Genomic DNA, 16,423 nt, shown 5'->3' on the forward strand with positions numbered 1-16,423 from the left:
TATAATAAAAGCAGAGATGCAAATTTATAGATATATATTAAAATATATAAAAGTATTTAGATATAATTCTTAAAGACAGTTCATATATATGAAGGATCTTGTTTTTTTTTTCACTCATAATTTACAATGTTTTCTTAATTTTTTTACCAGCTATATGGATAACTTATTTTTCTTTGCTTTATGTTCTCAGACACAAAGAGTTTCTAAAATGAAATTATTAAGCAATTTTGAATCAAATATAACTACTATATATATTGTAATAAGTATCTGCATAATGCAAATTCATATTTTACAATTTAAAAAAATATAGTTTAATTGTGTATGATAAATGAAGGTTATTGTAGAAGAAGATGATTGTGCATATATAAATAAATAAATTAAACATAAGTGTAGTGCATAGGTAGGGTCCACTCACCGCCCATAAGCTCAGACTCTAACCCAAACCTTCCATCTATTTTCTGAATCTAACCCTAACCCAACCCAACTCAACACAGCACATCACACCACTTTGCTTCTTCATCTTCTTCTTTCTTTCTTTTTCCTCCTCATTCTTGCAGACCAACTTCAATTTCCACACTCCCAATTTCACTCTCTCCCTCCATCTTTTCTTCCTTCCATCACTACCTAAGTGCCTGTTAATTAGCACTGCTTAGATAATTTCAAAAACAAGCTCATCAAATTGAAGATAATTACAACCTCGGTGCTTCAAATTTCACATTGGAATTCTCCAATTCAATTCAGCTTCTGCTCCACCAACTCATTAGGTGGAGATATTCATCGCTAGATATATAGAAAGATAGAAATAGATTGCAGAAAGAATGGATCCTCTAACAACACACGGCCATTCGCTTCCACCTCCTTTCCACGCAGGAAGGGATCTCCACCTGCACCACCAACACCAGTTTCACTCCTTACAACAGAACACGGAAGACGAACAAAGCGGAAGCAGCGGAGGCCTAAACATGGCTCACAAAAGAGAACGTGAAGAAAACAGAACCACCAACAGCAACAACAGTGACGGAAAGGAAGGAGGAGGTGGTGGCTCCGGCGAAACCGAGATGTCGAGAAGACCTCGCGGAAGACCCGCGGGATCCAAGAACAAGCCCAAACCCCCAATCATCATCACGCGCGACAGCGCCAACGCGCTCAAAACTCACGTCATGGAAGTCGCCGACGGCTGTGATATCGTCGACAGCGTCTCCACCTTCGCCCGCCGTCGCCAGCGAGGCGTTTGCATCATGAGCGGAACCGGAACCGTCACCAATGTCACCCTGCGCCAGCCCGCTTCTTCCGGCGCCGTGGTCACGCTCCACGGAAGGTTCGAGATCTTGTCCCTCGCCGGATCCTTCCTCCCGCCTCCTGCGCCGCCCGCCGCCACCGGTTTGACGATATACCTAGCTGGAGGACAGGGGCAGGTAGTAGGAGGAAGCGTGGTTGGCGCACTCGTTGCTTCGGGGCCTGTGGTTATCATGTCAGCTTCGTTCAGCAACGCTGCGTATGAGAGACTTCCGTTGGAAGATGAAGACCCTTCGATGCCGCTTCAGGGAGGTTCGATTGGGTCACCCGGCGGTGGTGGCGGCGTTGGTCAACCGCAGACACCTCAGCAGCTTCTGGGGGATTCCACTGCTCCTCTTTTTCACGGTTTGAATCCGAATCTTCTGAATTCCGTTCAGATGCCTTCGGAAACGTTCTGGGCAACGGGTCGCTCTCCTTACTGATATGTAACAGTGGCTGTAACAGTAACAGTAACAGTGTGGATCGGTGGTGTAAGTGAAACGCTATCTATCTATCAATCGCTGTTGCTGCTTAATTTCCTTGATTAATGCCTTTTGTTTTTAGCTTTTTTTGGGTGGGTCGGGTACGTACGTAGCAAGAGATTCACCAAACTGTCGTGTTACCAAAAGCTAGGGAATAGTGATGCTAAGTTCAACCAACGTGCCATTCAGCTTCCATTCGCTTCTTTCGTAGTACCATTTGTTTTTCGTTTTTATTATTTCTTAGATCATCCATCCACTTCGTATATCTTTACGTGTATTTCAGACTGTAATTAAATTCATGGATCATTGCCTACTTTTATTCTATTTATGGCAAACCAAACAATTTACTTACTGTGTTTGAAGCCTCACATTTGCAGTTCTTATTCATTGAATCATTGCATTCTTCTCGTTTTTCTCTGTTGCTTGTTATATCACCACAGCATGAAGCAGGTTCAGCAACCAAAGAACAATGGTTTTGGGGATCTCGCATTTCTGAACTCAAGGTAATAACGCTCATTTTCTTGTTTTCAGTTTGATGCTTTGGTTAACATGTTAACACATATTGGATTTCTTGAATAGTGATTGAGGAAGCACTTGATAAAAGAGCATATGCATATGATCTTAGTTAAGTTATTATTCAAATTCAAATTAACTGTAAGACTTTAATATAACTGTCTTATTTGAATAAAAAAAACAAGGAATATAACATATTAAGGGCTAAATAAACCAGACTTCTGGAAATTTAACAATTATTTAATATGAATTTGTTTGAGTGATTTTGGTGTACCTCGTACATGATGTTTTCATATATCACAAATGGTTTTTTTTTACAGTAAATCTGTTTATAAAAAGTATTTGTTTAAGATGTTTATGATGATGCGAATACGACATAAGATAAAGAGAAAAAGAGTATTATAATGATGTTAGAGGAGATGGTAGATAGTAGTTGTAGAAGAAGAAGAGATAAAGATGAAAGGGTTTGGCAACTGGAAGGACACATGCAGTGTCTGATGAGAGCTGTTTTTCGAGGCAGGCATTGAGAAGAATATATTGAAGGGTGATGAGTTCAGTAACACCTTTCTTAACTGAATATGAAGCGAAAGCAAAGGGCGTTGAAAATTCCATTGCATGCACCGAAACTGGGTTCTGAAATCTACAATAGGCTGGCTTGTCTAATCTAAACCAATTATTTGTCCTTGTTGCGTTGCTTTGCTCCTCTTCAGGTCTACATCCAAATCATGCCCATGCTTCACTCTTTCTACTCCTCTTAATTACTTTTTTCTTTTTTCGCCTGCTTTCGGAACATTCTTTTTATTTCTTCACAACTCACTTACCCTCTCTTTATTTATGCATAAATGGAAATAGAAGAAAATAAGAAACAAAAATATAATAGAAATATCTTTTTATTAAACAAAAAGGACTTTGATACGTTGAGAACCAATTTTTGTCAAAATTCAATTTACAACTAACAATATTATTATTTTAATATTTTTTTTCATACTTTTTAATTACAAAATACTCTTTATATATATATTATATTTATTTATTTATTTTTAAACTCATCACATAAAAAAAAATTTATACAAATTTATGGATGGTGGGATAAATAAAAAATATATAAAAATTGAACTTATGAAGACATATTTTTCTTTTAAATTGACACGAAGGAAAATGATAATTTTTTTATACTTTAATTTTTTTAAAATAAAATAAATATTAAGAAGTGAATTTTAAGTAAGTTTAATTATTTTTATTTATAGTTGATGTGCACGAGACTATATATTTATATATTTATGGATGGTAGACTTGATAAGACCAACTAACACTCATTAAGATAGACTCTACTAGCATATTAAGAAATGAATTTTAAGTATAATTCAACATTATAAAACTATTAAATATCTTTAAATCTCCAACAATAAACAATAAATAATTTTATATAAAAATAATAATAATAATAATGCGCACTTGAATGAGTTATAAATATAAATTTATTTGCAGTAATTTATTTTATATTTAAATAAATAAATGAATTATTAGAAATAGAATAAGTAAAAGTTAATGCAAATAAGTTACTATATTTTAATTATAATTATAAAATTTTATTTATCATTACAAAGTTATCTCCTTTAATGAGATTATAGTGGTTTATTAAACTAAAATTATAAATTTTCATTACAATTCACATTATAGAATATAATTAAATATTAAAATGGATAAATTTGTTTCTGTCAGAATTCATCTATAGGGATCTATTAATTATTTCATCCTAACTACTAAATAGGTGGTAACCATGCTGAGGGGCCAATCAACTAGTTATTTTAAAAAAGAAAAAGACCTTGCCTCTAACTTTGATTTTTAATTTTTGTCATTACTATTTTAAACTTGTGATAAACTTTCAGGAGAAATCTCTCAATTTTTTTTATAAAAAGTTGACGTAGAGTTATATTTACTTCTTGATTATTAAAATTATTTAAAATTTATTTTAATAAAATTTGTTAGATTTATCCAATCGTACCGTTATTAGACAAATATATAGTTATGTACGATTAGACAGACTTTCAATGAGAAAATAAGTTGAAAATCCCACAAAAAAATTATAAATAAAAATATTTTATAATTTATAAATTAATACAAATTTTATTTTATAAATCATTTTATATTTGAAGTGAATTCCTTAATAAAAACAATAATAAGTACGTGAAATCTGGCTCACTTTCCGCATTAGATTGATCAAATGCATATCACGGGCTTGAGTTTATTTTTTCAATACATAGGGATGCACATACATGCCTGCATAAAATAAGTATGGTTTTTAACGTAAAAACATAATGTAAAAGACAAAACAATGTGCACGAAACAAGTTCTGCATATCTTAGGTTACAGCAGACAATTAATTTGAAAACGATGTTTCCTTTAAAAAGGGATGCATTTTGTCTGATTCATAATTTTTCTCCCAACTTTGACCGTATTATTATGACTGCACATGTTATAAGACGGTAGTCTAGCACATTATCAACTAATAGACTAACAACAGATTTGTAGTGAAAACAGCCAACGTTATACTCTAATCTTTGCCCATTTCATTACAATACTAATAGATGTTATTTTCTTTTTGAGTGCCAAAAGGCCTTTTCCAATACTAATAATATGCCTACATATTTTTCTTGGGAAAATATTACTTTGCTTGAAAAATATGTTGACAATGCAAAGTGAAATGCACCAATTTATAATTATAATGTAGCACAATATAATTTTAAATTTACTGAATTTTAGTAAAATTATATTTCTCTCTCCAATTATAATCTGTTAGTGTAAAATTGTCAATATATTAACACTTTTTTCCTTGCTATCCCTTGGACCAAATTATACTTTGGCAGGACCAATCAAATTCAGTTGCAATCGCTTATATAGTTAGAATGATGAAGGCAGGCACATCCCAGCCAACTTTATCCACTTAACCGTTTTTTTTCTTTAAAATTACTTATTTCAGAAACATTTATTTTAAATTTAAATAAATTGGTCCTAAATATGATTTTTTTTCTTTTTATAATATTTTTATCTCCCAGACTACATAACAGTGCAGATATCAGACAGTTTCTATCAATGAAAGGGATATACGGCATTTTATTGCAGTTTAAAGTTTGGGAAATTTTTTCAGATTATAAAAGAAAAGAGAATTAAATGAAAATTTATTAAATGTCAAAGTATGGAGTGCAATTTCCCATGATAGTATTGTCTAAAAGACTACTTTTTCATTATCTTTATAGTCCCAAATATGTGAGGCGCACATGCCTTTATGTCATACCAACTCAAGTCATTCCAAATTATTAAAGGCAATCACTATATAATACATTGAATTTAACAGCTTGGTAGCAGCACTCGTTAGAAAATAAAAAAAATGTTCACGGGGTCCACTCTCTTACAAACATAACTATGTTAAAGCAATTCAAATCACCACTAATAAACTAATGTTCCTATCAATGACAATGAGCTATTGCATAAAAGAAATTAAAAACTGTCACTACCCTTACTTCTATTTATTTATTTAATATACAAATCAATTTACATCCCAGTCGCTGGACCAGAAACACCACATTGACTTGATTAAATTATGGGCATTAACTGAAGGATCAACCACAAACAATAACTTACGCTTGTTAAGAATTTTAGCTAAAACACTGAACAAAAGCCTTCGTGCTTGAATACCTGAAGAGAGAATATATCCAAGGTATTGAAAAGTATCGTTTGTCTTTGGATCTTTCAGCCCACTTTGGTTGACTCTGCAGAATTCTTCATTAATGCACCCGCAAACGCCTCATTTCAGCTTGGAAAGTGGGGCTGGAGAGTAGTGTTCGATGTGCAAGAATCTTTATATCTTCTCTCGAACAGTCTCGGGAGATGCGAACTAGTTCCCACAATGCACCCTCACTAATCATGTCTCTTGCATTTATTTCTGGAATGCATCAATCAGAGGCTCTTACGGCGAGTGAAAGTTTAGTTTCCAGTTCACAGATAGAGTTTACTTAGTACTTACCATGTTGTGCTAAGTGACAGAGTGCAAGCTCAATATGACGCCTAACTGATGAGGCTTCGTTGTTTGCATTTTGCACAATCCATGGGAGGGCACCATCCTCTATTAGAAAAGATCTTCCACTCTTTGTCCCTATACAATGTGGCAAAACTTTAAATCAGATAATAATATGAGCATTGATTTTGCAACAATGAAAAGTTAAATGCCGAAGTAAATGAGGAATAAAAGGAGAGACATCTGTATCATTTTAGTTGCAGCATGCGTATTATTTACTCTCTTTCCGCTTTTTATGTGTAGATTCTGTCAGGGGATTTATTTGAATTTAAATCTATTAAATGATGTAGAGTTAAATTGTTGTGTTTTTTTTTAAGTTTAGGTGAATTGGATTCAAAAACGCTTATAAAGATACTTAAAGATTATTTAGTGGGTTGTTATTAGGCTTTACAGTTGTTTCGTCTGCAAAGGTTGAAAAAGGTTGTAATGTTCTCAGTGGAATAGATGCAGTCCAACTTTCGTTTTTCTTTCCCTTTTACAGAAAGTAAAAATTCTGTTCTTTTCTTGTTCAATTTAACAATTTCCTTATTTCTATTGTAATTAGGCCGGAGTTGTGGTCTAAAATTCCAAAGTTAGAATAACTCCCTAACATGTATATATAGTGATCACCGTCGTAAAAAATTGATACCTGAGATAATACTGTTTTAATATTTTTAGATTGTAATAGAACACCTAATGTGGGAAAATCTGCTTCCCTTTCAATGAACATATTGATGTTATGACAATGAAAATACGAGACTTTAGGTTACCTTGACTAGATGCTCTTGACTCGCACTTTGCAAAATTCGCTATTCCACGAGCAACTTGTGCATGAACATCAGGATGTCTGCATCTGACCATTCCCAGCAGTGCCTTGATACCACCTTCGCTCCGTAGTTTTGTTTGTAATTTATCTAGGAGCAGGGACACCAAAATTTTAGTGACGGCAGGTTATTTTGTTTCAAGAGAATCAATTTGATACATGATGCCTAGGACTAGAATTACTCCCAGTCTCCACAGATCCATTAACTTTACTAACTCCAGAACAGCCTCGTGAAATCCCTCATAAAGCAACTTTATAACATTTTCAAAATAGGCCAGACATACTTTTTACCTTTTCTTTACTCTTCAGCATGAAAATTTTCAGGCATAACAAGAGCAAAAATATTATAGAAGACAAGCAACTTGATTTTAAAAACAGGTGAACTTAACATCATGATCAGTATCTCGATAAAGATGAGACCAAACACCTTATTCACGCAGCTTAACTTTTAAAGGTTTAGTTTGACAGATAATTATTGAAATACATTTGTTCAAAAGATGGCTTCATACATTCGTACTCCTTTCAAAAACAGGATTACCAACTAACAAAAGGAAAGTTTTACTAGAAGTTACCGACAATGAAGTATGGTGGTATGAATAGACAGAATAAGCAAATGATTCATTCCATGTTTTGTTGTATTAGAATAAGATCAGCAGTTTACCATTGCCACAAAGATTAGCAATGGCTCCAGCAACCATTCGAAGGGTTTGAGGATCTTCAGCATTGGCTGCAGTCATTGACAGCAAACTAATGCCCCCTTGGACCATAATGAGTTCTTGGTTGGCTTCTGTTGATACAGAATAAATGAGCAGAGACCCGGAAAAAGATAAGTAATAAATAAAATTATTTCATAAAAAGATGCTATTTGAAAAGAAAAGGAAACTCAAATTTACCATTCATTGCCAAATTTGCAATTGCACCTGCAGCAACTCTATGAATGGTCTCATCTTGTGAGCTCTTGAGCAGGTTAAGTAAGGACGTGAGCCCTCCTGCTTCCACAATCTTCCCTTGATTTGTTTCTGCAATATCAATTTGGATAGATGTTAGGGCCAATGGGCCTAATAGTTTGTTTAGATAAACCTCATAAACACCGACAGCAAAAGAAAATATGAAAAAATTGAAAAAAACTTTTCAATTAAAATTAGCTTATGCATAAATTACTTGTAGAGGTTCTCATACATTCTAAAAGCTGATTTTTAATCTATGCACAAGTTAAACGGAGAAGCTTTTTTTTCGTTTTTCTTATTTTCTTCTTCTACTGTTACTAATATTTTTATCCAAATGTTATAACACTAAGTTCTATAAATTAGACATAGTTCAGTAGGAGTTGCTTTCGTTACTTGAATCAGTTCATTAATAAACCAAGCCAAAATATGATTTTAACAAAGAAAAGAAACATTAAATATGATTTTGTGGTGATATTTGTTTTTAACAAATGTTTCAAAATACAAAAACTTTAACTTTCTCCACAGATTCATTGAATCCCAAACAAATAATTTACAGGTCATATCGATTATTTTTTTCCCTTCTCTTTTCATTCATTTGCAAGATGAAGAATTTAAAAAAGAAAAAGCAGGTAAAACAACCTTCAGCAGCTAGATTTGCTACAACTTTCACAGCATGGATTCGCACATCAGCATCTTCAGCTTCAAGCAAAGACAAAATTTTCTGCAATCCCACTGTAAAAATATTTATTTTATCAGGAAGAATAAATCCAAAATTGATGCAACAATTTATTACAAAATATAAGTCAAGTAGTCAAAACAAGCATATATTTTAATTATTACTACCTTGCTCAAACAGCTTGGCTATTGAGGGCTTCTCTCTGTTTCCCGAAGCTTCTTGCGGTTGTTGTTGCTGCTGCTGTTCCTGCTGCTTAACTTGAGAAGGGAGAGAATTAAGATCACCTGTTTCTTTTTCAAGCCCACCTCTGTCATAGTGTCGTCTTGTCTGTAGGTTAAATTCCAATTAGATCAACCAAATGAGATTCCACCACAGCATCATATATGAATATTCATGAGCAGTGCACATAATGATAAAAAAAATGGCAAAGAACAAGGTTGGTTTACTTATATTTGCACCTAATGTTTTTCACCTAGTTACATTACATTCACACTGTAGTATCAACTTGTGCAATATCAATGTAAATGTTTCCGGTAGATAGCTATCATAAAGACACAAAAAGTTCATTCATGGCTTCTTTAATTGTCCATAAACCAATTGATAGTGATCCAACAGATGAAAATGGACATAAATCATGACTTGTGACATATCAGGCAACCAACAAGTTTAGCTTTCAGATTTCAGCCTACAGAAAATATAGCCCAGAGCCAAGTGCCTGAAGATGCCATTGCCTCCCATCGGCAAAAATAAGATTTCCAAGAATAACATTGACATAGAAAAAGGCGATAAACACTTCTTTGACATAGTCATATCAAGATCGAGCTGAATTGAAGATACTAAACAGAAACGTAATTTAATAATTTCTCTTTGTGCTTACCAAATGAAATTGACATATTTTAGGCCGTAATTCTGCTTCAGTAGCTGGATTTCGAATAAAATATTGTGAACTAATTTCTTTCTCTTTAAAATTTAGGTGTTTTTGGTACAGAAGAAAAAATATTTGGGAATGAGATCAGATATTTGTTTGTGAATCAAAATGAACAAGCATGGAAAATAACTGTAAATTTACTAATTAGTTAAAATTCACGAAATTAAAGGTTCTTCACATTGAAAACCATGAGAGGGAAGCAAGATATACCGTAAAAGTGGTTGTCATTTTATGAAACACCTGAGCTCATAAAAGCCAAATAACTGAGGCTCTTTTACACTTTTGATATAGCTTACCTCATCAGCTTCAAGTCTCAACTGCAACAAATGACTTTGTAATATTGCTATTTCTCCTTCAAGTTTCTTTGTTTGTTGTTCCTTATCTTCCAACATGTTATGAAGTTTTGAGATCTCAGACTTTCCTGATGCCTATTACAGTAAACATTTCGGTGTAAAATTAATCCAGATACCAACAAGGGGAAAAGAAGACATGCAAATGAAAAATATAAACATTGAAGGCACAAAAACAAACCTCTGACTTCTTTAGTTCCGCCACTTGACTCTTTAGATTATTTACTTCCCCTTCAGCAGCTTTTCTTAGGTGAGTCTCTTTCTGAAGCATTTTTTTCAAATCAGCCAGTTCCTCAAGAGATACTCTGGGAATCTAGGAAAAGATATTCCAGTGAGCCTCAATGGTCAATTGAGGAAAATCCGCAATTAAATAAGTGGGCAAACTTTACTATTTCATATGGAGCTATTATCAGTTGTTTTCAAATTCACAAATTGCAATTTATTTTTGGCTTCATAGGAATATTTTAAGTCCTTAAATCTATGAGAAAAAAATGCCCCAGGTATCACTCAAGTGAAAAAATCATATCATAAAATCACAGGGAAAAATCATTAAATAACAAAATTGGCTACAGAAGTTCTTATCCAGATTTTACTTTACATGATACTTTTCCCCCTAGTCATATTTGTCCTCCACTATGATGTTCTTAGTAATTTTATCTAGTGTGTAATAAGCTTAAGACAAGTATAGTATAATAAAAACCACTACCTCTCCACTAGATTTCATATGAGGTTTCTCATTCTTTCGCTGATTCATCACTAACTGTTCTTCAAGCTTCTTAATTGATTCCATATAGTCCTTCTGATATTTTGATCTTTCCTTCTGAGAAAGGAAGAGAAAGGAAAATGAGCACGTGTACATTTAACCAGGAAATCATCAGCATCAATCAACCATATACTTTGCCAATATGGGCATATAATCTCAGAAGACTAGTTACATCTGATACTATGGATTCACTTACCAGAAGCTATGTATTCGTTAAACTGTGTTTGAGAAACTCTTTCATACAAACTGCAATACTAATAATATATAAAGATGATATGGAACCAACCTCCAATGAATCTACATAGTTTCTTTCAGCATCAGATATTCGTTCTTGAGCTTCAGTGGCTAACCTCTCAACCTCATCTTCAAATGCCTTCTGCTGCCTTTCATGTTCCACAATGAGTTTATCTAATTCTATGTCTAACCTCCTAGATAAGCTTTTGTAATCAAATTCCTCCTTCAACTTTACCATGTTTTCCACCTTCATAGCCTTCAAGAGGCACAAATGTCAGCATTTTCATAATAGTTACAAGGCACCCCATCCTTTCTTATTCTATGAAATATTCTCAAATATAAATTTGCAAAGGAGGGCTTAATATTTTTCGCAGAAGAGGAGGTCAAGACAACCAACAAACAGAGCACAGGGCATTTCAGCAGCTACAATAATCTAAAAAGTAAGGGAAGAAAAACGATAGTACACTACTGAATTTGGAACCCACCCTCTGTCCAAACATTATAGTACTGGCAGTCTCTCCCCTATGTCGTGGAGATGGACCAATAGTAATGACTAGTGAAGTTCTTGCTGTACCTGTTAAAACTTTTAGATGTCATGAAAATACATGCACAGGTGTGGTTCAAAAAATTTAAAGATGATTGACAACTTTAACAAAATATGGATCTCATAATATCTTTAATCTAGAATGGAAAAATTTATTTTGAACCCAAGATTTCCCTCTCATGTCCATGGTGCTTCAAAAGAGGTGACTTCTAAGAAATAAGCACAAGCCCCTTTTAAGATTGATCTACAAAGTATATATAATACAAGTATTAATTAACGGTGAGTGTGAGTGAGTAATTTATTCTTAATTGTCAGATTACTACAATACTCAAAGTGTCTCAAGCTTCACCACATGTTCTCTACATGCAAATTCAATATATACCAAAATAATTCTTTAATTATTGGACCTCCTTTTCATTCGCTCATGCAGAAACATGTGATGTGACTAATCCAGGATACGAGTGTGTTGGCACCATGTACTACATACATGCCATAATTGAAAATTGTCTGCTCTATAGTAATAGCAATAGAAGAAATAAACAAAAAGAAAACATAAATTCTTATACTCATTGAATCTTACCTCCAAATGAATCACGTAATAATCTAGTAAGCTTTGAGTCACGAAATGGCACATGTGCACTATTCTCTGCAAGTGCGTTAATACACTTCCCCAATGCACTCAATGACAGATTAATAGATTTAGCTTCTTCTAATGTATGTCCTTCACTTCCTATTAAGTCAATAAAAAAATGACACGGTCTCATTAAGCAGCATAGATGTTGTACCACGTAAAACAATCCTGATTGCATGAATAATAGGTCTTTGACATATGGTGATTTTACTAGGCCTAGTTCTTAAATATGTCATTGTTTTATTTTGACTACTAAGCATATTTTTTCTCCAAATTCCAAGAAGAAACAAAACTACATATCTTTTCATCTTGGGTAATCAATATTTACCTTGAGTGTGAATTACATCAATCAACACTTAGAACGATTTTCATATTGTTTCAAAGCATTTGTATATCAAGATGTGTAAAATGTAAAGGAAAAATATGGAAGACAAATATGGATTTTTTCCTTAAAGCAAAGCCTCTGCTAATTTGAAGCCACTAAAAACAGGTGAATATGGAGATATCACAAAACCACTTTATTAAATGTACAAACCTGACTTGTCAATTCGCTCTGAACCAGCAAGATCAACAACAACCAACTTGCCTTTCCGAACAAGAGGTGGCTTTATTGATTTAACCATGTGTGGATGATTGCCATTTTCACTTGAAAGAGCAGCATCTCTTCCTTTCACGGATCTCTTCACATGAACCTATAGGATTAAAGTTATATTCAACCCTCCAACAAAATTAAAAATGCAAATATTGAAAAGTGAAGACGAGCCCCGTAAACAAGATACGCAAATTGATTTACCATCAGAATAGCATGACTTCTAGAAGATTCTGTATTCAATTTTGTATTTGCAGCAAAGCGGTGAGCCTCTCCTAACCTTAATAGTTCTACAAAACTCTGCTGGTCTCTAATGTCAACAAGGCTAGCACCAGGTAATGAAACATCACCGGTTTTGGGATCCTCTACGATGGCTATGTTATCATTAGCAGGGTCAAGCAGGTCTTGTATGGTCTCCATATAAAGCTGAACAATGAAATTAAGAAACATAGAACATCAAAGGCAGTGACACTAAATAGAAAGGTATACCAAATTCCTTTTCACTGCAAAGTACCTGCAAGTAAGAGACTGAGATTGAATCAGTTTCCAAAGAAATATTTGCAAGAATATCCTCCATGGCCCGCACCATTATTCCTCGTGCAGCATTGTCTTCCTCTCCAAGTCGTCCAAGTGTATAAGTCTTACCAGTACCAGTTTGCCCATACGCCATAATTGTCCCATTGTAGCCATCCAGTACACTCTGCAGAAGGTCAAAGTAAGGCATGTAATACAAGGAGTTCCACAGTAAGAGCAAAGTTTCTCAAATTCATATTTGTTCTGATAAACATTCTTCCCCATTTCCTTGGGCCAAAATAAATGTAAAGATTGATTCTTGAGGAAATCAATAATGAGGAGCTCAAGAAAGTAGGAAAATCCCAAGCAAGAAGTCACACGGTTAACCCACAACACTTTACTCAAACTAGTTTTTAATTGCTGAATACTAAAATGTACATGTTCCGATCAATTATACACAAAGCAAAGCAATTAAATTTCTACCAAAGACACTGAAACCACTTGTTCTTGCACCCTCAACATCAATGGACTGATGAATACGCACCTCCACAACAGGCCTGGCCACAACTTCATAAACACGTTTTTGTGAGGAAAATTCGGTTAGCACCTCATCAAACTCATATGTATCTGCATCCCAATTGTTTTTCCGAAGTTTCAACCTCTTGAGCTGCAAATAAACCAGACAAACAAATATGATTTACAATCCAACAGACGCACAAAGAGACGAAAAGCAACAACAACATAGCTCTCAAACAAACAAAGAGATTTCAACTAAGTCACGGAATATATGTACCATACCTCTGGCTGCAGTTCCACACAGTCAGCGAAGTCAGCATCCGCCACTGATTCCTCCGCGTTCCGTGGCCGCAATCTAACAGCCACTCTAACTCTTCCAGGAACTTCACAACAAGCACGTTGATGTCAGGACCAAACCAAAGTGAGAACAAAAACAACAACATTACTAGTAATTAAGCTTCAGTAAAATCTATCCGTCTATTCACACAACGGTTTATGCATTTCTCTCACCAAACTAAGGGATCCGAAAGATTTGTCCTCCAGAAGCAGAAAAAACATTTATTCCTAACTAGGAATCGGAACATGTCATACAATCACGGAATAAAATCATAACTGACAATTACCGATCACAAATAGAAAATGCACACAAAATAAAGAAAAAGGGAAAAACACGAAACGAAGATCTCAGAGAGAGAGAGAGAGAGGTGACCTGCAGCGTGGTCCTTGCCGGTGCTATTACGGCGTTGCACAGGCTTTGACTTGACGTGAGGTTTGAGAGAGGCTCTGTGAGTGTGCGTGCCATTCCTGTGACCGTTACCACCCTGAGAGGTGGCCATTTCTGTTTGAAAAATTCTCTCAAGATAAGAGGGTTTGGTATGTGTTGTTCATTGAAGAAACAAAAATATGGTTACTATTGTGGTCTTTGTAGCATTGCAGTGCAGTGCTTGAATTACAAGAGATGTGACTGGCATAATAAATTCTGCCTCTAAGCTTATTCTTGACTTCCTACTCACACACACGTAGTTGCGGACAGACATAAAAATTAGCAATGCCAACATGAAACTGGGCCCATTCTCTCTCTTCCCTTCCTAATGTCTGAGATTACTGGTTCAAAGTACCAACTCACCCTTCCTCATTTCAAATTAAAGCTCCCTAAAGATGGGCAGAATTGGAATAAAACTTAATTTGCTTTTGTTTGAATAGAAAAGGAGGTGTCACCTCACACCCGCAATGAATCGTAGGCCGGCAGCATTCACTTTCTTTCAACTCTCCCAACCGCTCTATTCACTTTCTAATCAAGGATTACTGCTATTTTTATTATATCTCTCCCTACCTCCATTTATCCAATCTCTATAAACATAACATATTTCTTTTAAATTTTGTCTTCCTTTCTTTATAACATTTATATAACACGTATCTCTAATTTAAAAAAAATTTATTAGATTTTATATAATTCTAACATAATTTAAAAAATATATATTAATCTTTTAAAAATTTAAATTTATTATATAAATTTTTATTATAATTACAAATATAAAAAACAATTTTTTTTGAATCAATAAAAAAAACATCTGTCTACTTCAAAAAAAAATTTAAAACAAATTTATACACAAAAAAAACTTTATTATCACTTGTATTCTCTGTCCTACATTTTATATATTATACGTGTGTCTTATATTTTATATATTATACGTATATTCGTATTTTTATATATTTTTATTTTTTATTTAAAAAATATCAATCTTTCACCCTTGCTTACAATTTTAAAACTCATTTTCCATTTATTACCCTTTTTAATACTTTATTTTTATTGCTTTGTTTCAATTCAAGTGTCTTTTGTGCAGTTTCCACTACCAGTTTTTGTCCATTTCTCATGAAACACTGTTTCTTGCAATTGCCCAGACTCGGAGGTCTCTGGCCACCAGTTACCAATGTCACACACAACACGTATTCCAAAATACAAGAAGAACATTCATGTTTCCTGAAATTGAATATTGCTTGGAGGCTCAAACAGGGTCAAACATTAGGAGTGGCTGATTTTATTAAAATATTTGAGTGGTTTTTAGTATATTATGTATGGTATTGAGATTTGTGCAATTTAATATATGCATTGTTTATATTTTTTCTAATTTTAAAACATAATCTATATTATTATATAAAGATATGTAACTTCTTTTAATTTAATTGGATAATTTTTATTTATTTAATTAATTAAATTATTTTATTTTTAAATAATTAAATAATTTATTTTTTTCTAGAAATAATAGTTTAATAAAATAAGTAGTTTAATAATTTATTTATATTTTTAAATAATTTTATTTCATAGAAATAATAGTTATATAATTTTTTAATACTATTTTTACAAAATTATATATATATATATATATGTATATATTATTTTAATTAATTATTCATAAAAATAATAAAATTATATATATTTTAATGTATCAAATATGAAACATGTGTGGAAGTGCATATATTTTTCTTAGTTAAGAATAAAATAAGTTGTGAATGTGTAAATCAAATAAAGATTATATATATTTATAATGTTAATGTATGTATTTTTATTTTTAAACTATATTGTA

General features: G+C 33.3%; 2 protein-coding genes across 2 annotated transcripts; one reads left to right on the top strand and one right to left on the bottom strand.

The window, feature by feature from the left end:
* Nucleotides 1-434: 434 nt before the first annotated feature.
* Nucleotides 435-2,108, top strand: LOC137811359 (AT-hook motif nuclear-localized protein 26). The gene has a single exon (XM_068613057.1). It carries the CDS (start codon nt 819-821, stop codon nt 1,716-1,718), a length of 900 nt encoding a protein of 299 aa, XP_068469158.1. The 5' UTR covers nt 435-818; the 3' UTR covers nt 1,719-2,108.
* A 3,469-nt stretch (nt 2,109-5,577) lies between these two features.
* Nucleotides 5,578-15,212, bottom strand: LOC137811360 (kinesin-like protein KIN-UA). The gene is made up of 19 exons (XM_068613058.2): nt 14,548-15,212; nt 14,121-14,221; nt 13,867-13,989; nt 13,324-13,509; nt 13,014-13,235; nt 12,756-12,912; nt 12,170-12,319; nt 11,531-11,619; nt 11,098-11,301; nt 10,755-10,868; nt 10,230-10,361; nt 9,995-10,126; nt 8,938-9,097; nt 8,734-8,826; nt 8,041-8,166; nt 7,809-7,934; nt 7,095-7,238; nt 6,295-6,423; nt 5,578-6,213 (listed from the first exon to the last, which is right to left on the bottom strand). Exons 1-19 carry the CDS (start codon nt 14,672-14,674, stop codon nt 6,056-6,058), a joined length of 2,673 nt encoding a protein of 890 aa, XP_068469159.1. The 5' UTR covers nt 14,675-15,212; the 3' UTR covers nt 5,578-6,055.
* Nucleotides 15,213-16,423: the final 1,211 nt, after the last annotated feature.

The sequence above is a fragment of the Phaseolus vulgaris genome, chromosome 2, assembly GCF_051622355.1.
Source record: "Phaseolus vulgaris cultivar YP4 chromosome 2, ASM5162235v1, whole genome shotgun sequence".
Lineage (NCBI taxonomy): Eukaryota > Viridiplantae > Streptophyta > Magnoliopsida > Fabales > Fabaceae > Phaseolus > Phaseolus vulgaris.